This window comes from Kogia breviceps, chromosome 19 (genome assembly GCF_026419965.1).
Source record: "Kogia breviceps isolate mKogBre1 chromosome 19, mKogBre1 haplotype 1, whole genome shotgun sequence".
Classification (NCBI taxonomy): Eukaryota; Metazoa; Chordata; class Mammalia; order Artiodactyla; family Physeteridae; genus Kogia; species Kogia breviceps.
This window is the reverse complement of record NC_081328.1, coordinates 39,582,218-39,603,076: the sequence shown is the minus strand read 5'-3', so window position 1 is coordinate 39,603,076 and position 20,859 is coordinate 39,582,218. Positions and strand designations below refer to the sequence as shown.

Genomic DNA, 20,859 nt, shown 5'->3' with positions numbered 1-20,859 from the left:
GCGGCGGTGGGGGGGAACAGTTCTCTAGATATATCATGGGTTGAAGCCAGGGATGCTTAAACAATTCCACACCTAAAAATGTCCAGAGTAGCTCTTTTGGGGAAACAGTTCAATATCACATTTTACCCATTGAGCAGCTAGACCATTAAAGGATTATGAGGCTATGGACAGAAGTAGCCCATGTCTCACAAAGGCAGATTTACCTTTTATTTTATATATTCCCACAGTCCCTCATCCACCACCCAGTGTCTCTCATGGTATGAATGTTCTTTCCTAGTCTAATAACAAGAAGCAGGCAGACGCATGGATTTTTTTTTTTTTTTTTTCTATTTTTAATGACTGAAACAAGACAGACCTAAAACCGCAGCTTCTGAAAGAACCATTTGTTCTTGCCGGTCTTGTATCTAGAGCGGGAGAAGAAAGGACACTTATGAGGGGAGGAATCACAGAAGACAAAACTGTCTTCATGGAGAACAGTGAAACCATACTCCAGCACTCACTACCAAAGCCTACTTACCTCTCCTCAAACTTGACCTTGGCCTCTCGTCGGGCCTTGCGTTTGAGAGCAGGGTCTCTGAAGACATCCTTGTTGACAACAGTTTTGTCCAAGGGGATATCCACAGAGTACCTGGGGACAATGGCAGGAAGGTAGGAGCAGCCCACATGCTGCCAGGGCCTTCACCCCTCTGCCCCACTCCTGGGACATTGGCATGTTAAGGTCTACTCTATAGGAGCTATCATCAAAACTGTGCTAAAGTCCTGATGATATTCTTTGGAAATGCCCAGTTTTAACAAACTCATTTACATAGATTCAAGCCACTGAAAAACTTCACAATTCATTCTCAGTTTCCCACAACTACTCTACCCTATAATAACTATTATCCTTGAGAGTGGAAGAAGGCAGGCCAGATTCTATGCCTGTGTTTACTGTGGCTGGAAACAAATGGAACAACCTCTACTCAACACTTCAAAGAATTTTCAGGTGAGGACAGACAGATCAAGAGCAAGTTTGGAAGAGGTTTTTCAATCCGGCTTTGCCAAGTCAGGGAAATCAACAGAAAATGACAGGAAAGTGAACACTTCCAAGATGGATTAAAGGGCAACACTGGAAACCACGGCCAAATGACAAATTGAAAATGTTGTCTCTTCCACTGGAGTGGCCACAAGGGTGTCTCCTTATTCAGCAGGGCAGAGAGTGGGAAAAGTTAGAAAAAGTCACTTTCATTTCCATTCTTGAAATGCTCACCTTGTGGGCATGAGGTGATTATAATTATAAACTTTCACGAAAGACTTGATCTTTGACCTCTTGGCAATTTTCTTCTTGCCCATGGCAGCTGTCACTTTGCGGGGATAGCGATCAATTCCAGCCACCAGAGCATGGCTGTAGGGTCGGTCTGAGGTGCCATCATCAATGTTCTGAATGAGCAACAATTACATGTTATTGCTATTTAGGCCCTTTGCTAGATGTAGAGCGTGTATGGAAAGAACACCCTCAACCCCTAGGCCTCTGAGACCCACTATTATAAAAACCACACATGGGCTTCCCTGGTGGCACAGTGGTTTAGAGTCCACCTGCCGATGCAGGGGACGCGGGGTCACGGCCCGGTCCAGGAGGATCCCACAAGCTGCGGAGCGGCTGGGCCCGTGAGCCATGGCTGCTGAGCCTGCGCGTCCGGAGCCTGTGTTCCGCAACGGGAGAGGCCACAACAGTGAGAGGCCCGCGTACCGCAAAAAAATCCCCCAAAACCCACACAAAGCAGACATTCTAAGTGCTATGCTAGATGCCCAAAGAGTAACAGCAAAAAGGGTGGTATCCTTCCCACCAGGAAAAATCTGGAAGGGTTCCCGGGAGGTATGAGATTTAAAATGTAACAACAGTTAACAATTATGAAGTGATCGCTATATGCTAAGCACTAGTTCTCAGGACTTTACATCTCTTAACTTCCTCCAGGATTGCACTGCTAGGAACGGTTAGAGGCAGGATTCCAAACCTGGCTGCCTAACTCCAAAACCAGCCTCAGGCAGACAGAGGAAAGGGAACCAAGGGTGCCCCGGTGTCCCCAACAGTCAACAGCAGTGGTGTATGTGGCCAAAGCTTAGGAAAATCTCATAATAGGCTAAAGACGTAGGTAAAAGGCAAACAGTGAACGGCTAGATTATGCTAAGTTACTATTTTAACTAGAAACAATTTCTCCTCTTTTTACGGAGTCCCAGCTGCAGCACTTACTACCTGTTTGACCTCAGGTGAAACTTACATCTCTAAACCTTCGCAGCAGAAAGTAACCTTGTGGTTACCGAAGGTTACCGCAAGGATTGCACATGACGACACCTATAAGTGCCAGGCACCAAGCAAGCGTTCAATAAACGTCAGCCATTAGTATTATTTTAAACCTCTTTGATAGAGAACGCGTTGGGTGTTAGCTGTCCAATTCAACTCCCATTTGTTATTTTGCGTCTTTCTCTCTCAAAAGCTCTCATGCACTCACCCCCCCCCGCATCATTCGCAATGCTCAGTGGGTAATGCCCCCAAACTAGGTCTTGGATTCCAAGTTGCCCAACCGCCCCATTCACGGGATACAAAGAGGCACAGGTTCGCAAGGTTGGTACCTTCACGATGACCGCTTTGCGTCCGGAGTAGCGACCGGCCAGGACCAGCACCACCTTCCCGGGTTTCATGAACTTGCCCATTTCTGCAGAAGAAAGAGAAGGGGCCGCTCATGAACCCGCCAGCTCAGGCTGTGGGCCCGAAACTTCAGTGGCGCTCACTATCGTCTCGGCTCAGGCCGCCCGCAGGTCCTGCTCGCAAGACAGGATCCGCTACGAAGCCGTCAGAGACCGAGGAATGAAAAGCACCCGGTACCACCCCGCAACTCGACCCCCAAGCCGCGGATGGCGGCGGATTGTAATACCCTAACCCAGCCGCTACTCACCGGCAGCAACCTCTCAGTACTACAGCAGAGGAAGAAAGGGCACTTCCGCTTACCTTTCACCCCGGGGAGGGTGACCTCACTTCCTGTCCCGCCCCCTCGGGCTTCTCCCCGCCTCTTGCGTGGCGCTCAGAATCTGTGTTGAGGGCGGAAGAAGCTCTTGAAGGGAAAGGAAGGCCTGGCAGCTTTTTTATTCAAATAAAACTTTATGAGCAGCTCCAGCAGTAGAAAGGGCAAAGGAGTTCCGCCTCCCCCGGAAGGCTTTTACGTGGACGCAGCGGCTCCTCTGCCCCCTTGGTTGTAGTTCCTTTCTCTGGCGCTAGCGGGTGGGGGAGGCACAGTTTGAAATTTACTTTTTTTGCTTTGGAACAGTAAGAAACAAAATAGGACATTTATTAGTACCAACTGTGTACAGTTACGCATAAGGAAGAGACGAAGATCAATCGAACAAGGGAACTTGCCCTCAACATTTAGAGTCTAATGATGTCAGAGACATTTCCGACCAGAATAAAGGAGGGAGATGAAGGACGATTATGGTGATACTAGCAGACGTGTACCCTGTCAGGCCAAGTTAATCTATTTACGTGTATTATCTCTTTTGATCCTCATAACGACACTAAGAGATAAGTAATGTTATCTCCATTCCACAGTTGACGATACTGTGGTTTGGGGAGGTTAAGTAATTTGCCCCAAATCCACAGCTAGTACGGGATCAAGCTGGGAACTCAGATTCAAGCAGTCCTCCTGAGCCCATACTGTTTACCCAGTCACCAAATTGAGTACCCACTCTGTGCCAGGCAAGATGCTAGGCACTTTAGGTAAGTCAACTGCTATTTAATTCTCAGGAATCTGCATATTGGGTATTTTCCTCCCATTTAGACATGAGGAAATTGAGATTTAGAGAGCCTAAGGCTCTGATCATCAAATCTGGGTTTGAACCCAGGTGTAGTTGGCTCTCAAACTGAATTATTTCCCATCACTTACTGGAAGAGTGTTTTTAGATGGCTCCTTAGGTGTCTTCCGAGTTCAAGAGAAAGAGAAACCATCTTATAGTTTTTGCTCATTTGAACACTGACGAATCTATAGGATGGGTCTTGGGCAAGACATGGGAACAATCAGGGTTTCATCATTTCTCTTCTTCAGGCTCTCCAGGGACCAATTTCCCCTGCAGCCCTCAGGACTTCATTCCAATAGTTTATCACCCTAATTATGTACTTATATTTCTATATTTAATGAAAATGTTGTTTTAATTTGTAATATGACATTGTAGAGTTGGAAAGGAACTCAGAGATCGTCTACTCTGTCCTCTCAAAGATGAAAGTTCTAGAGCAGCAAAGTCATGGAGTTGGTGGCGCAGATCAAGGTTCCCCCGTTCCCAAGTTGCTCTTGCCACTGCACCACACGACCCTGTCCATTTCCACCTCCATGGTCTTCTTTCAGCCTCATCTGCTTCTGTCTCTTTTGTTGTTTCTCTCTTGGAAAACAAAAACCAAACCCTGAAATCTTATCATTGCTTTGAACTCTTATCACACACTAAAACTCTCCAAATCAAATTAGTAACTAAATCCTGTGAATTTTGCCTCGTGTCTTTTAAATCTTTTCTATCCTTTTATACCTGCTCCCTAACTGATCCAGCTTCAGTTCTTTGTTTTCTCCAGTCCCTCATCAAAACTTTGGGTGGGTCAAAAATTGCTTAGGATGCTTATTAAATATGCATTGCCAACTGAAGAGATTCCAATTCAGGTCTGGTGTGGAGCCATGAGCTATAGATCTTATTTTTAGAAAGTTCTCTAAACACAACTCTTAAGTCCGCCACTTACCTGCCTGAAATCCTTTGTTGGCTCTCTGTACCAAAGTTTGAACTCTCACTCCCTTCCTCTCTATCTTCCTTGCAGTAAAAGCTCCTGTCTCCTCCACACCCTTCACATACCACCTGGGTTCCAGCCAGCTCAACTACTCAAAAGATCCGACCCTTCTGAGCGCCAGGGTCTTGACGCAAGCTGTTCCATGTTTCATTATTCTTCTCCTCCACTGTAGCTGGGCAAAATCCTATCCATCCTTCAAGGCCACTCTAGAATTCTCCCAGGCAGAATTCATCTCTTCCTTCTCTATGCTCCCTCAGCAATCCAATCCATACTTAATTTTACTATAGAACATATTTCAGTTGGTTTGGATCAGTGGTTGTCAAAGTGTGGTGCCCAGACCAGCAGCATCAGCATAACAGGCATGGGAACTTGTTAGAAATCCAAATTCTCAGAGCTACTGAATAAAAAACTCTGGGCATGGAACCCAGCAATTTGTGTTTTAACAAGCTACTCAAATCTCCAACTGGCTTGCTACCTCCTTTGCTAAACCTTGTGTTCCTTGAAGGCAGGGAGAGAGAAGTTCTGAGCACCTAGCCTGGCCCAAGCAGTTGGTGGGTGCTCAATAGTGAATGAATGAAGGCAGAGCATCTTGGGAATCTTTAACGATGCCTTGCAGATCATACAATGGACCCTGCACTTTCACTGGATACATATCCATGGCTCTCTTTCATTCTGTTCTTGCATAGCCTTAGACCTCGGCTGACAGTCCCTCCTCTCCTCCTTCATCCTGTCTGCCTCACTACAAGCCAAGCACAGACCTCTGTCCTCAGTTATAATGCAGATGTTATTAGTGACTAGCAGGTATGTGACTGCTGGCCTGATGGCAGGCTTGTCTCTGTCTCTACATGTCTTTAAGTTTCATGAAGAACTTGGCAGAGCAATGGCTGTCTGCCCATCTCCCTGCAGCCTAGTCCTTTGGCAGCTGAAATTTCTGGAAGGCATGTGGAAAATACCTGTTCATCCACAAAGTGATGGTGAAGTGAGGGGGTAGATAAAGGAGAGAGAGGAACAAAATATCTAGAAGCAGCATGATACAATGAGGTAACTTAACAGTATAAAGACCATAGGATTTGGATTCAGGCAACTTGGGTTCAAATCCCAGCTCTTCCAACATGTAAACGTGGACAAAATATTTAACCTCTGCAGTTCGGTTTCCTCAGCTATAAAATGCGGATAATACTGTCCTGCCTTACATGTAGTGAGAATTAAATTAGGATGGCACACACACAAAATGCTTCTCATGATATTAGCATAAAAACCTTAATACCAGTTTTTGTGAGGATTGGTAAAAGATAATACAGGGGTGATCCAGGGCTATGCCATATGACTATAGCACTTATCACCCACCCGAAATGGTATCCAGACAAGTGAATTTAAAAGCGCCAATTCCTAAAGTGGCATGTATGGTGAGATCTGCTGTGGGGATAGGACTGTAGGCCTGGGAAAGATGGGATGATAATGCCAACGACACTTTCTCATGAATTTGTTCAAGGGGGGTAGTGGGGGAAACACCACCAAAGCTGAGTTGATCCAGCACAGGGGGCAGAGAAGAGGCAGAAAGGCCAGGAGCCAGGCATTGCTCAAGGAAACACTGATCTGGATCAGATACGTTGACAATGCCCAGACTTATAAACCAAAGCCAGCAGTCTCTAAGGTCTTTGCAGAGAAGCTACACAAAATACTATGATTTTATTAGCAACCACAGATACCATTTTTCAAAACATTTTGCACTTATCCTGTTTCACATGAAGGAGGACTAATTCTAATGAATTATCAAGAATATATCTTAAATAATATCTTACTGAAAAAATTAAGTTAAAATGCACTACATAATAGTGCAGACACAAAGTGCAGCTGGCAATTTAATATATGAAACGATGCTGAATCAGTAGTGTTGGGAACCCACTTGGCTTTCCAGAAGGTGATACACTTTGCACATCTTTGCTCAGTCCTGGAGCAGGATGCAAGCTGAATGGCAAATATGAACTAAAAAGGCTAAAAGAGATCCAATAGGACCAGTCTAGAGTTAGTTTTACAAGGAAATGCCAAGCCCCTTCTTTGTCACCAGTGATCTGCCACAGTTCCCACCCCCGCTGTAGTATGATCACATGGTCAGACCTCCTCCACCATCCAGCCTCCAGGACACATGGAACACACCTTGAACACGTTTCCTTCTGAGGAGCTGGGAGGTGTGCAGAGGAAAGGTTACTCGCCAGAGGACATGGTACCAGATGGTGGCTGTCCTGGTAAACCAGTTCCAAAACGGAGAGACCATCGTCTGGGCTGTGAGGAAAGGACCATGCGGTCAGGGACAGATTTCAGTTCTTACCTCTACATGAAAAAAGGCTCATATTAAAATCAACTGTGGGGAATTCCCTGGCAGTCCAGTGGCTAAGACTCGGCTCTTTCACTGCTGTGGGCACGGGGTTCAATCCCTGGTCGGGGAACTAAGATCCCGCAAGCTGCTCGGCACAGCCAAAAAAAAAAAAAAAAAATCAACTGTGGTAAACACCCTTACAAATGCTGTTCTCAGATATTCCCACTCCCAGTTTTAGAGGCAGCTATGGAACACACATGGCCTCCCTTGACCTTGGGGTCAGGAAGAAAGAGGCATCAGTATTCACAAAAGGAATTTGAATTGACCTAGGACTCTCTCAAACCTGCTTCAAGTGAAGGAAGATGGCCCGCAACTTCACTGACAGGAGCCTTAAGTTGAACGTTTTCCAGGACCAACAACTCACTCATGCTGTCCCTCACCACCGTGAAGAGAATGGTTACAGCAACCGGATTTTCTACAAATCAGACATGGCGTGATGAGTGTGTGCCATGACTGACTTCTTTTCAACAGGCTCAAGTATATGTGCTCACATGTGCACCGTGGATACACGCCAGAGCAAAACCTTTTAACAAGAGGGTCTCCAGCATATCTTTCTGAGATGCCAAGTTGATGGGGGAGAGAGACTTTGCATCATCTGGCTAGGGAAGTTGTCTTTAGCCCCTCCTCCTAATTCTTGCTCTTATCCTAGAAGACTAACCATCTATCCTTACTGAGCAAGATGCTGGTCTGGGGCCAAGGCATTCTCATCAAAAGGCATCTTTGATGTTCTTGAGCTGGCGCACAGCCAGGTCTACAGGGAGGCTGAACTTGAGGCTGCTGAGGCGGCTGAGCAGGTTGAGGGCGCTCTCAAAGCCCGTGTGTGCCATGTAGCTCCAGGGCTGGTAGTGGGGCTCGATGAGCGACCCTGACTTGCAGATGAGGTTCACCCAGGACACGAGACGCTGCTCATTCAGTGCCATGCACACCAAGGCCTTCAGCTCCGAGTCTGCACTGCGCTTAAAAGGGCCGTGCTCCGTCAGCACCACATGGATGGCTGTCAGCAGGCTCTGCTTGGGTGTCACCACAGTGCCTCCCATGACAGGCAGGGCAAAGGACTGTGAGAGCTTCCGGGCAGGGGACTCCACATAAGCACGGCCGTTCTTAGCGTGGTAGTACTTTACAAAGAGCTCCCAGGGGTGCATGGCCTCGGGGGCCGAGGAGAAGGCCGGCAGCAGACAGGCAATAGGGGCCATGACGAGGCTCATCCCCGGTGAGGAGGCGTACAGTCCATGGGCCAGCAGGTCCCTCACGGCCACAGTCAGCTCCTTCCGCACAGCCATGGTCAGCTCGTCCTTGCCTCCCAGAGAGAGGTCCTGGAGGCCGGCGGAGCTGCTGAAGTGGTCGTGCGCCTGGTGCCTCAAGGCCAGCTGCTTCACCCTGTCTACTGACACCTCCAGCCTTTTCAATAAGGGAGAGTAGTCCCTGTCATCCTGGTCCCTCTGCCACAGAGTCTGCGGGATCTGGCCTGTGGCGCAACCGAACTGGCTAACAGCAAAGATCTGGAGCACTGCCAGCACTCGCCGCATCAGGTGCAGCCCCGTCTCCCGAACTGTCTTCATGTCTTCTGCTTTCGCTGCGTAGAAAACACAACGACTCATCAGTGAGAGGCCACAGTCGTCAGAGGGACAGTCAGCAAGTCACAAGCTGAGATCCAGTCTTGCTTCTGAGCCACAGCATGGGTCCCACATAAAGCCAAGAGCCACCTAGGATGTCGCTGGGCTTACTTTTTTTGGTTAGTAATAACTATTTTGAGATATGATTCACATAACATTCAACTTACCCATTAAAAGTATATAATTCAGTGGTTTTTAATATATTCACAGAGTTGGGCAACCATCATCCCCCCAAAGAAACCGTGTACTGTTGGCATTTCCCACTCCCTACTTCTCCCCGATCCCCCAGCCTAGGCAACCCCTAATCTACTTTCTGTCTCTATAGATTTGCGCATTCTGAAGTTGTACTTACTTTTGCTGTTTCCTGGAGGTGGTCTGCTGCTGCCAGTTCTGCAGGAGCAGTTTCCTGTCTTCCCACTGGCCTTGCACTCACAGTGTCCACTACCTGTCTGTAATGGGCTTCCTACTTCATCTGCAATAAGAAGTTACAAAGAGGAGACATTTATTTAGCCTCTTTTTGGCAGATTTTTAAAGGAGAAATACTATTTACTAGTGCCTACCACGTGACATGACTTTTACAAATAGTATTTCATCATGTGGAACAGTGACTGGCATATACTAGCTGGCTCAATAAATACCTGCTGAGTGAAGGAAGCATGAATCATTTTATGGAGGAGGAGAGTGGGACTGAAGAGGTTAGGAACCTGCCTAACCTCATTAGTCTACGAAGGACATGAAGCCAGTAAGGGGCAGGGCTGAGATTTTAACTCTCTGGTTTTAAAATCCATGTCCTTTCTACTCCACCATGCTGGCTCCCTTGCCGAGTGATCAAACCACTTACATATACATCAAGGACTGACACCTTTAGGTGTTAGTACTCAGAATACACATAATTATGATGACATCCAGCCACCCTTCTCTTTCCATCCCTCCTCTGACCTTGGATGAAGCTGATGAACATCTCGAGGTCTCGGATCTGAGTTTTCAGCTGCTCAACCAGCTGTTCTTTCACTCGGGCTGGGTTGACGATCTGAGCTACAGCTACATCCACACGCTGCCGAAGCTCCTCAGTGGACAGTGAACTGAGGTCCTCATTCAGATTCATGTCCAGTTTCTTTATTAACTCATCGATGATCACCTATCAAGACTACAAACCATGAGCACACCCTTTGGAATTTTCAGGGAGAGGATTAGGAAGAAGGAGAATCTTTACTAGTGTGCTTCCCTCCTACCCTTAAATGGAAATCAAATTTGTGAGAAAAATGGTGCAACTGCTGATCAAGGTGAGGGCATAGAGGCCTTTTACTTCTCTTATAGCAACAAGGACTCCTGGGTCCTCTCTGACAGAAATGGCTCCTCTCACTGCAAATTTTCTACTAGGCCAGGTAAATTTCACTCAAGAGAACAACAGTGTGAATGATCCAAAGTGGCTGATGATCCCAAAAGCCCCACAGTTAGCTTCCCCCATGGCCTCCAAGAGAATAAATACTGATTTCCCTTAGTTTCTAGTCCTTCTCATCCCTTCTTGCCTTACTACTCTAGGCAACTAAAGGAAAAGCTCTACGAAACATCCAGGCACGTTACAGTCAAAATATCCTAGTGACAATATGAGGAACAATTTGAAAACCGGATAATGTATAACTCCAGCCCTGCCCGAAAAACAGCCACATCACAGCTCCAGAGAGACAAACATGTAAAGGAGACTGTGTTCTGACTAGCAGATTTACCTGTCTGCCCAGGTGTTGCTTTAATAAATAGAGCATTGAAGTCAGGATTCCTGGAATATTTACTGACTGGTGCTGGGGGAGAAAACTAATTTACATCGTATGAAGTGCCCAAGTAGAACGGTTTCAATGATCAAATGAAAGAAATTATTGCTGTTATTATTATGTATTACTACTATTATTAATAATAATAGCCACCAAAAAAAAAAGAGCTCAATCATCACATTAGAAAGCTTTGGCATGTGTGTTTCCACGTGTGAATAAAGACTGGTCCCAGGTAGCAGCAAAATTTCCCTTTGATATGGGCCAGCAGTGAGGCCGAGGGTGAGCAAGCTGGACAAGGCTGTCCTGTGAACGCTGGAAGGGACAAGGTAACCCGAGGCAGTGGAGGAGGTGCCTCTGGATCTGCTCACCCGCTGCCTTTCCAAGACCACGGACTGCGGCAGGGAGTCGTAACTGCCTTCCTGATAGGCAAACGTCTCCAGGTCATCGAGCTGGGTTTTGAGCTGCAGTATCAGTTCCTTCTGCTTCTCCCTCTGGGTTTCCAGATGTTCCCGTTTCTCCTGCTCACTCTAAGACGGGAAAAGATTTGGGTTGATTTCGTAGGAAAAGAAAAAGGGCACATTATGAATTCTCTCGGTTTTTTTATATGAATTCTCTTAGGCCAATAATGACTAGTAAAATATAAAATGTTTCCAAGTAACTCGAATGAAATACAGAATTCATGGGACAGGTTCAAAAATGAGAATAATTGGGCTTCCCTGGTGGCGCAGTGGTTGAGAGTCCGCCTGCTGATGCAGGGAACGTGGGTTCATGCCCCGGTCTGGGAAGATCCCACATGCCGCGGAGTGGCTGGGCCCATGAGCCATGGCTGCTGGGCCTGTGCGTCCGGAGCCTGTGCTCCGCAACGGGAGAGGCCACAAAAGTGAGAGGCCTGGGTACCGCAAAACAAAACCAAAAACAAAACAAAGCAAAACTAGCAAATCATTTACAGGTATAAGGCTGCATTTTAAACTAGATGTCTATAGGATATTAAATTTAATCTTAAAATGGTACTTATCAAGGCCTCCAGAAGTAAGATATGAACAAATGAAACAATATGAACAAATGAAAAACAACAAATTAACTTTTTGTTTAGCTATTTAAAAAGCAATCCTCTTGCTTTAGCTTTGCTCAACATGAAAGCAAGCCTTTTCTCAGGGGATACTGCCTCTCCAAAGCTTTCCCAGTGTTGTGGGTTTTTTCTTAGAACCCTGTTCTTCTCCCTTACTTAGTGGCCTAGCTATTGTTTAAGAGGTTTCCTCGATTTCCCCAGGCAGAACCAATCACTTCCTCTGTATTTTGTACACACTTCTACTCTAGCTCATGTCACATTATAATGATTTGTTTAGGATTCTGTCTCCCCAAGTCTATGAACTCCTTAAGGGCAAAGGCCCTGACTACCCCCAGGGCCTAGCACTGTGTCTGGCACAGGGTAAGCTCTCAGTACACATTCGCTGTATGTTACTGAACGCAATCAGGTCCAGAAGGACACGTTCCAAATAATGAACTCTTATGGAAAAAGTTGTCTAACCAGCCCAAAGGGAAAGGACTAGGGAAACTTTGTTTTTGTTTTCATTGTATCCCATCCCAACATTATGAAGCCAAAAAAGAAAGAAACCAGCCACAGATCCTGATTCCATTTTCATGAGTGTGTCTGCTGAACGCTGTTACCTGCCGTAGTAATTACTGAGTATGCGATTTACTGGAGTGTGGGCAAACATGTTTACTAGGTGAGAACAGTGAGCTCTGGTGCAAGGCAGGAAATAACAGAAATAATTTCCAGTATGAAGCGAGAGAAAATACTGGTTAAAAAAAACAAAAAAACTGGAACTGATAAGTAGTAAATCGTTTGGTTCTAACATGTCCCCACTTTGGCACCACCTGTTCATGTGTCAATATATGCACACAAGATTACAGCTGCTTATTAGGTGTTTTGAGCACTACAGGTTTTTTTTTTTTTTTAAGTTGTACACTGCTTCTAAAAGTAAAAATGGACAACCAAAAGGGCACCACATCCACACCAAACCTTTGGTGCTCCTCACTCCTGAACAGGGCCTGACCACAGAAATTCTTTCTATCCTACCTGTTCCTTAAAAGTCTGGCAATTTGAGGACTTGTGCAAAGAGCTGTGGGTATATGGAGAGAAGGGTGGAACAGTAAACACAGGACTGCACTGGAAACATTTCAGATTAAAATAAGCAAGTCAATATCTGCTACTGATAAGTCTTCTTGGTTAAAACCAATTTAAGTGGGAAGAAAGCCACATATGGGTTGTAACCTAAAAAATAAGAAGGTGGAGAAAAAACAGCGAGTCTTTTCCAACAAGCTACCTACAACTGTGCACTTCCAGAGGTTCAAAGACTGTAAGGAAACATCCCCTGGGGCTGTCATACAAATTCTCAGCATTCAGTGTTGACTAACTGAATGAATCTTGTCACAGTTACCAAAGGGGCTTCCTTTAGAATACCTAGTTATTAAGTAGGATGGGGAAGGAGTTTTAAAATACCAGCATTAGGAAATTCACATAATTAGGACTTGTGTTTCTTACAATTACTAAGAGACCTTGCTGTTCACCAAAGCGCTCACCCAGACAAGAGTCTGAAGATTAGAGACATTCTCTAGATTCTTGGAAAGCACGGACAGGGAGTAGATCTAAATTTCCATGGATTTCAATTCACTTGCTCTTCCCTAAGCAATTTTCTCAATCTCCAGGGTCGGAGGACTCCATCAGCAAATGTGCTGAGGGCTTAGGTTCTTGAGGCGACGGCAAGGTGCGCGGGAGCAGCACTATTGCAGTTGGCTGCTCTGTTGCCCTCTGAATACTCTCCTCGCTCATCCCTCTTCTGCCTCTCACCTCATCACACCTGCATCTCCTCCCACACCTTTGGTGAACATCTCTCACCATCAGCTTCCCAGGCCTCTCTGTCCTCTTGCCTTTCAGCAGGCCCCGAACACCTGTCTGGTCTCCTCTTCTGGGACACGCATACCCACCTAGACGAGCCGGCTTCTCACCAGTGCTACCTCCGTCCGCGTTAGCATCGCCACCCATCCACCCCTCTATTCCCATATCCCTTGGGGCCCGGCCCCAGCTGTTCACCTGGTCCTCGCCCCGCAACCGTGGCCGGTCCCCCGGCATCCCGTCGCCATCATCGCTGGCGAGGTCCTCTGGGCTCCCGTAACCCAGGACGTGAGGACAGCCGCGGAAGGCGAAGTCCTCGAGCTCGCTCAGGAGGCGCTGCTGCTCCGCCGGCGCCCCGCGCACCACCTGCCGCAGGCGGAACTGCACCTGCGCGAAATGCGAGGACAGCGCGAGCAGCGCCGAATCCAGCCGCCGCCGCTCGGCCCGCAGCCGCCTCAGCGTCCGGCCCGGCGAGTCCGGTGGGGAGCCCGGGGCCGCTCCGGGCTCCTCGGCCGCCGCCTCTTCCGAGAACGCCGCCGCCCCGGGCCCGGCCTCTGCCACCGCCCCAACCGGCGCCCAGCGCACTGCCTCGCACGGCGGAAGCGACTCCTCTTCCTCCTCCTCTTCGTCCTTCGCCTTTGGTCCAACAGCCGCCACCCCCGTTACCGGCTCCGCAGCCGCTTCGAGAGCCGCCATGTTTGAGGAAACGCCGCCGCACGTCAGCCACGCCCCCTTCTGCCATGGCAACGGTGCTCTGGCTGGGAAACCTGGAGGAGCGGTTGGGCGGGGCCCGGACGTCACCTAGTTCAGACGTCATCTAGGGCCGGCCTTACCTCGGGATTTAATTCTGGCCAGTGGGTTTTTTTTTCTTTTAATGAGCGCCTGCTGTGTGTCGGGCACTGAGTGTACTAAGCATTGGAGAAACAGGTGAATGAAGCCGGGACAAGTCCTTCCGTGTGTATCGAACTCTAATCTTTGACCTAGTCCCGGCGGGCGGGTCATCTATTCCTAACGTGTGTGTTTCTGGAGACCCCAAGATGTGAAGGGCTGCAGGGACTATGCTCTCCCAGAGTCTCTTCGGAGTGCGGATCCCTTGGCTTAGCCCACGTTCTCCCTTCCTCTAAACCCTTTCCCCAACCATGTAAGGAGAGGCAGCTGCTGGGGGCGTCCCCAGGATCTAAAGATAGCAGCCCTTGCCTCGGATTCCAAACGCCTCGGGGCAGCGGGAGCCGCCATGGCACGGTAAGTACTTCTGGCCGCCTCTTTCACTAGAGATTCCTTTCCCCACGTTTTCTGGGAGCTCCAGGTTCTGCGAGGTCCCATGGGAACCCCGGACCCCAGGTCTCTGTACCCTTGGGGTGGTGAGGGGAAGTGTGACCTGAATGTTCTCCATTACTCCCTACGTCTCTACTCTCGCACTTTCGGTTCTCCTCAGGTTCATCTTCACCGCACACCCCAGTCTCGTCACTCCCCCTTCCACCCCCTTCTGTCTTATTTAGCTCCGCTTTGACCGTGCTGTAGCATAAAACGTCCCTGTATTTTCCCCAACCTTTCCCTAATGCCCTCAGTCTTCCCTCTCGCACCCCTATGAAGCCCCACCTCAACTCCTCTTCAGGCAGCATGCTCGGACCCTGTGGTACGACAGGCCCAAGTATGTGTTCATGGAGTTTTGTGTTGAGGACAGCACCGATGTCCACGTGCTCATCGAAGACCACCGCATTGTGTTCAGGTAATCCCCTCCCCCTCCACTGCTGCCAAGGCCTGGCTTCTTGGGAACCTTTCCCTTCTCCTAATGCCTCCACACTCAGCCTCCTCATCTCCTTAGCTGCATTGTCTCCTCAGCTGCAAGAATGCCGATGGAGTGGAGTTTTATAATGAGATTGAGTTCTATGCCAAGGTGAACTGCAAGGTAAGGGTGGGGTGGGGCAGTAAGGGCTGGATGGGAAGGCTGCTTGGGAAATGGAGATTCATTCTAAACCTCAGACCCTAAGAATGATGCTCTCTATCTGGCAGGACTCACAGGATAAGCGCTCTGGCCGCTCCATTACTTGCTTTGTGAGGAAATGGAAGGAGAAGGTGGCCTGGCCCCGACTCACTAAGGAGGATATCAAGGTGGGTGTGTGGGAAGTGGCCGCTTTTTCTCCTGTGCTCTCTATCTGTGTACCCAGGTAGGCAAGTTAGGTCTGGGACTCACCCTTGGCTCCTTTCCCACCAACATTCAGTTACTCACCAGGTCCTGCCTATTTGACCTCCTAAATAGAATCCATGATTTAATCTTTTCCTAATTCAGGCCTTATCCATTACTGGGTAAGGTTTGTTGCATATTTTCAGCACCACCCTCAATCCATCCTCTGCATTCCTCGCAGCATGGTCTGTTTAAAACACACATTTGACCCTGTCACTTTTCCTCTTAAGACCCTCCAGTGGCTTCTTTTCCCCTAAAAGTTGAAAATTGGCTGCATGCTGGCTGGATCTGCCTCTCAAATTTGTTTTAGCAGTCTTCAAAGTGTTAAAAATTATTTTGATGGGCTACTGACATTTTAAAATGTGAGATTTCAGACATCCCTGATGACTCAGTGGTTAAGAATCCACCTGCCAGTGCAGGGGACACAGGTTGGAGCCCTGGTCCTGGAAGATCCCACTTGCCATGGAGCAACTAAGCTTGTGTGCCACGACTACTGAGCCTGAGCTCTAGAGACTGCGAGCCACAACTATGGAGCCCACGTGCCACAACTACTGAAGCCTAGAGCCCATGCACTGCAACGAAGAGTAGCCCCTGCTTGCCACAACTAGAGAAAGCCTGCGCACAGCAACAAAGACCCAAGGCAGCCATAAATAAATAAATAAATTTTTTAAAATGTGGAGATTTCACCTTTCAGCCAGGACCACCATTTTCCAGTAGCTCACCAAAATGACCAACACAAAGGGAAAGAGGAGGCCACCCACTATATGTTCTCTAGGCCTTTTAAAAAACATGGAGTTGTTCCTTCCATGCGAATCTACAAGAAAGGTGGTATTGTAGATATCAAGCGAATGGGCTCTGTTCAAAAAGGAATGCCCCACAAATGTTACCATGGCAAAATTGCAAGTCTTCAGCATTACCCAGCATGCTGTTGGCATCGCTGTAAACAAACAAGTTAAAGGGCAAGATTATTGCCAAGAGAATTAATGTGCATATTGAGCATATTAAGCACTCTGAGAGCAGAGATAGTTTCCTGAAATGTGTGAAGGAAAATGATCAGAAAAAGAAGGAAGCCAAAGAGAAAGGTACTTGGGTTCAGCTGAAGCACCAGCCTGCTCCACCCAGAGAAGCACACTTCGTGAGAACCAATGGAAAGGAGCCTGAACTGTTGGAACCCATTCCCTATGAATTTATGGCATGATAGCTTTAAAGAAAATAAAAGATCTAGATTGTAAAAATAAATAAATACATAAATAAAAATTAAAAAAATAAAAACGTAGAGATTTCACCTAAAAATCCAGATTCTCAGCTTCTCTTGGAAACTGGAGACCCTGGCCACACTGGTCAAAATTCCCAAATGCCTAGAGTTGGAGCTTGAAATGGGGCATGCATTCCACTTCACTTCACTCCTTTTCGTTATCTCCCTGACACTCTCAGGCATTTGAACTTGTAGCTTCTGCCATTTGGGTTAGAGTCTAAGCACCATAGCATGGCATATAAGCTGATGACTTGGCTGTTCTTTCCTTCTGCAGCCTCACACCCCTTTACTCTCTGCCTTAAATGTCACATTCCAGCCACAGCAAACTGCTTGCAGCTGTCTTCCACACACCAGGCTATTATGCACCTCAATACCTTTGTTCAAGTTATGCCTTCTTCCTGGAAAGTCTCCATCACCACTACCTTTGCCCACCTAACCCCTGCTCATCCCTCAAGGCCCTGCTACTCCAAGAAGGCTGGCTTCCTATAATATCCCCTACAGAACCCACCGTCACACTTTCCACACTGTATTATAATGATTTATTTACATTTCCCTTCCCTCCTTGCTTCTTTTTTAAAAAATAAATTTATTTATTTTTGGCTGCATTGGGTCTTCATTGCTGTGTGCGGGCTTTCTCTAGTTGTGGCGCGCGGTGGCTGCTCTTCATTGCGGTGTGCGGGCTTCTCATTGCAGTGGCTTCTCTTGTTGCGGAGCACAGGCTCTAGGCTCACGGGCTTCAGTAGTTGTGGCACTCGGGCTTAGCTGCTCCGTGGCATGTGGGATCTTCCCGGACCAGGGCTCGAACCTGTGTCGCCTGCACTGGCAGGGGGATTCTTAACCACTGCACCACCAAGGAAGTCCCCTACTTGCTTCTTGATGGCTGGGACTGTGTAGTGAACATTTTAAAAATCCCAGTGCCAGCCACAGTATGTGTTCAATAAATACCTGTCAAATGAACGAGTAAATAACTTCTTTCCCTGTCTAAATGTGGGAACTTGGAATATGGGCCTCAAAGGGTTGTCCCTGATTCCAGGGAATGCTGCTTGGTTGACTCCCAGGATGCTTTATGATACAGTTATCTTTCTAGTCAGTTGGCTCCTGGAGGACAGAGATTCTATGCTTTTCCATCCCCTACAATGCCTGGCATTGTGCTTGGCACTTAGTAAGTTCTTGGTAAATCTTTGCTGCTGCTGATGACGTGGCAGCGTGGAGGGGGGTTAACTAAAGGGGTGCTGTTGGGAAGATGATACCCCCATTGACCCTCTTTTCCCCAGGCATGCTCCCACACACATACCCACACTCATCTATGCACTTCTGCTGCTGCCTTCCTGGCCTGTGACTCTCTGTGCTTTGTTCCTGCAGCCAGTGTGGTTGTCTGTGGATTTTGATAACTGGAGAGACTGGGAAGGGGATGAAGAAGTGGAGTTGGCTCAGGTGGACCATTACGCAGAGGTAATGCCGTTTTCTGCCTATCTCAATCATTCTCTGTGGCGCTCTGCACACATTGCTCTGGGGGGCTAGGCAGAGGGATATGATTTCCCCAGGCAGGTTGCTCAATGCTGTGATAGTCTTTATGTTTTGTGCAATGTTTATTTAGTAGGGATGAGAGAAGTGAATATTGTTAGTGAAATTGTATACATAGATTCATTCACTGTTTAGAGTAGAGCCTGTTCTGAAAAAGCTTGGCAAAAGCTTTTCCTACTTTTCTGTAATTCTTGTCTCTTCTGTTTTCTTGGTGTATGTGTGTGTTTTTCCTGAGCCAGATAGCTTCATGGGAAGCTCAAACTACGCAGTATAAAATTTCACATCACAAAATAAATCACCAATCCCCAATAAATCGCACCGTGCTGTACGATATTTGGTTTCCAAATTTCAGCTATTTATTCAAGTTGCAAAAACACTAATAGTAACCCAGATTAATAAGGAGGTGTGTGTGTCTAAATTTCCTTTTATTTATTTATTTTTGCGGTACGCGGGCCTCTCACTGCTGTGGCCCCCCCTGTTGCGGAGCACAGGCTCCGGACGCGCAGGCTCAGCGGCCATGGCTCACGGGCCCAGCCGCTCCGCGGCATGTGGGATCCTCCTGGACCGGGGCACGAACCCGTGTCCCCCGCATTGGCAGGCGGACTCCCAACCACTGCGCCACCAGGGAAGCCCTAAATTTCCTTTTAAAAAGGGGGTCAATTTCATATACACACTGCTATAATTAAAATAGATAACCAACAAGGACCTACTGTATAACACAGGGAACTCTGCTCAATATTCTGTAATAACCTAAATGGGAAAAGAACTTGAAAAAGAATAGATACATGTATAGGTATGACTGAATCACTTTGCTGTACACCTGAAACTAACACAACATTGTTAATCAACTGTACTACAATATAAAATAAATTTTTTTTAAAAGGGGGTTATCAATTTACTTTTCTCCAGTTCATTCCAGTGATGTATTAGGGGCTTTAAAGCTGGGCCAGTTGTTTGCCTGGGACCATTTTCCTGTGGTCCGTCGATATGCAGGTTGCTCTACCTTTGCCCCTCTTCTCTCTTGTGACTACTTTTCTCTTCCCACCAGCTTTTGGAGAAGGTCAGCACCAAGAGACCTCCCCCTGCAATGGACGACCTGGATGTAAGTAAAGCCTGCTCCTTAACCTTTCCCTTTCCTTTTAGCCCTTAAAAATAAGATACTAGAAAGCTCTTGTCCCAGTCTCTAGCACATAGTGGTTCTCAGTGCATGTTAGCCAAATCTGAATTTGACACAGGAGGTCAAATGTTCTTCTCCATGCTCTAGAACACCCCAGTAAGACCCTTGTCCCTTCCATCTCCCCTTCTGCTTCTCCAATCTAGGGCAGACCTGGCCCTGTTGACTATCTTTATAGCTATAAGGACCAGTAGCATTCACTGAAATTCTGGCATTAAATGATGCATGGCACAGTGCTGTTTACTGAGTACAAGTGTCTTATTTTTATCATACAAAATTTAAATCCTTCTGCGTTAGGCTCCCAAGAAGTTGTGTGACTCAGAAAATTACCAAAGAAAACCTGGAGAGCTGGAGGGAGTGAGCAGCATTTGTGAACATAAATGTCCACTCTTTGCAGCCTCTACAGGTGCTTTTGTCTTTTTTTTCCCCCCAGGATGATTCTGACAGTGCGGACGCAACAAGTAATTAACTTTCTGTGACAGCAGAGCTGGGGAGGAAGCTGTGGCTATCTTCCAGTCACTCTAACAAGCTAGGGCCTGGGTCTTTCTCGGCTCTTTGGCTGTGCGCCAGGGCCCTCTGGGATCTCCGAACTTTCCTAGAAGCTCTTTATTAAGGGTCCTCCTTCATGCTTTATTTTTATTTCCTAGGCACTTGACTATGGCTGCTGCATCAGATGACAGGATAGGAGAGGAGTAGACAGGTGGGGCTTCTGACTTCCTACCAACTGGCTGTAATCTTTGTGTTTGGGCCACTCATCAGGGCTTTCTGGAGTATTTGAGCTTCTGTGTGTGTGTATGTATAAGAGCAAAAGCCATACAAGCAGCATATAGATTATAATAAATCTGTAGGAACTGTTCAGTGTCTCTTTCCTTTTTGTACTTCTTCCTCCTAGAGGCAAGCCTCTTCCTGTCTATAGCTCCTCTCCAGTGGAGAGGTGGGTGTCAGAGATCCTGGCCCTTACTGTCAAGATTGGAAGAAGAAAGATGTTGGGAGCAGACTTATAACCAAGCTGGGGATCTTCCCCATGCTTGGATCTTCAGGGCAGAAACCAGCCTTTCACTGTATAGCTAATACTGCCACCTCTAGAACCAGCCAGAAACCCACCTTAGCTTCCTGCATACTCCAGAAGTATCTTTACATGTTTGTTTGTTTTTTTGCACTTAAAAAGCAGTTAGGCCATTTATTGGCACTAGGAGAGCATTTCTTTAAATATCTTTACACTTTTAAAGCTAATTGTTACATTAGTTAATGCCTATGTCTGTTTACTATATTCA

At 47.2% G+C, this 20,859-nt stretch overlaps 3 protein-coding genes and 1 pseudogene across 8 annotated transcripts; 2 read left to right on the top strand and 2 right to left on the bottom strand.

Moving 5' to 3' along the window:
* Window positions 1-314: 314 nt before the first annotated feature.
* RPL27 (ribosomal protein L27) lies at window positions 315-3,018 on the bottom strand. Its single transcript, XM_059048328.2, has 5 exons — window positions 2,931-3,018; window positions 2,608-2,690; window positions 1,247-1,416; window positions 518-628; window positions 315-404 (listed from the first exon to the last, which is right to left on the bottom strand). Exons 2-5 carry the CDS (start codon window positions 2,686-2,688, stop codon window positions 356-358), a joined length of 411 nt encoding a protein of 136 aa, XP_058904311.1. The 5' UTR covers window positions 2,689-2,690; window positions 2,931-3,018; the 3' UTR covers window positions 315-355.
* A 3,439-nt stretch (window positions 3,019-6,457) lies between these two features.
* On the bottom strand, window positions 6,458-14,190 carry RUNDC1 (RUN domain containing 1). The gene is made up of 5 exons (XM_059048253.2): window positions 13,646-14,190; window positions 10,920-11,078; window positions 9,722-9,920; window positions 9,135-9,254; window positions 6,458-8,742 (listed from the first exon to the last, which is right to left on the bottom strand). Exons 1-5 carry the CDS (start codon window positions 14,141-14,143, stop codon window positions 7,877-7,879), a joined length of 1,842 nt encoding a protein of 613 aa, XP_058904236.1. The 5' UTR covers window positions 14,144-14,190; the 3' UTR covers window positions 6,458-7,876.
* On the top strand, window positions 13,739-20,440 carry PTGES3L (prostaglandin E synthase 3 like). 6 transcript variants are annotated; one of them, XM_059048321.2, is made up of 8 exons: window positions 13,739-14,689; window positions 15,063-15,176; window positions 15,290-15,356; window positions 15,461-15,559; window positions 18,250-18,339; window positions 19,460-19,513; window positions 20,019-20,046; window positions 20,233-20,440. In XM_059048321.2, the coding sequence occupies exons 1-8, from the start codon at window positions 14,682-14,684 to the stop codon at window positions 20,238-20,240; spliced, it is 468 nt and encodes a 155-aa protein (XP_058904304.1). In that variant the 5' UTR covers window positions 13,739-14,681; the 3' UTR covers window positions 20,241-20,440. The 6 variants fall into 6 exon arrangements, with proteins under 6 accessions (XP_058904304.1, XP_066876844.1, XP_066876842.1 ...); XM_067020741.1 differs by lacking the exon at window positions 20,019-20,046 and adding an exon at window positions 19,883-19,991 and having other exon boundaries at window positions 14,271-14,689; XM_067020742.1 differs by lacking the exon at window positions 20,019-20,046 and adding an exon at window positions 19,883-19,991 and having other exon boundaries at window positions 14,612-14,689; window positions 14,883-15,176.
* Window positions 16,359-16,925, top strand: LOC131746695 (large ribosomal subunit protein eL21-like; annotated as a pseudogene).
* Window positions 20,441-20,859: the final 419 nt, after the last annotated feature.

Excerpts from the sequence above, each read along its gene's own strand:
- RUNDC1 (XM_059048253.2), bottom strand. The coding sequence starts at position 14,143 with ATGGCGGCTCTCGAAGCGGCTGCGGAGCCGGTAACGGGGGTGGCGGCT. Across the intron at positions 9,921-10,919 it reads TGGTCTTGGAAAGGCAGCGG|GTGATCATCGATGAGTTAAT; the intron begins GTGAGCAGATCC and ends TAGTCTTGATAG. Across the intron at positions 8,743-9,134 it reads ACCTCCAGGAAACAGCAAAA|CGAAAGCAGAAGACATGAAG; the intron begins GTAAGTACAACT and ends TTTTCTACGCAG.
- RPL27 (XM_059048328.2), bottom strand. The coding sequence starts at position 2,688 with ATGGGCAAGTTCATGAAACCCGGGAAGGTGGTGCTGGTCCTGGCCGGT. Across the intron at positions 1,417-2,607 it reads GCAAAGCGGTCATCGTGAAG|AACATTGATGATGGCACCTC; the intron begins GTACCAACCTTG and ends TTGCTCATTCAG. Across the intron at positions 629-1,246 it reads AATCACCTCATGCCCACAAG|GTACTCTGTGGATATCCCCT; the intron begins GTGAGCATTTCA and ends CATTGTCCCCAG.
- PTGES3L (XM_067020741.1), top strand. Across the intron at positions 15,560-18,249 it reads TCACTAAGGAGGATATCAAG|CCAGTGTGGTTGTCTGTGGA; the intron begins GTGGGTGTGTGG and ends TTGTTCCTGCAG. Across the intron at positions 19,514-19,882 it reads CTGCAATGGACGACCTGGAT|GCTCCCAAGAAGTTGTGTGA; the intron begins GTAAGTAAAGCC and ends CTTCTGCGTTAG.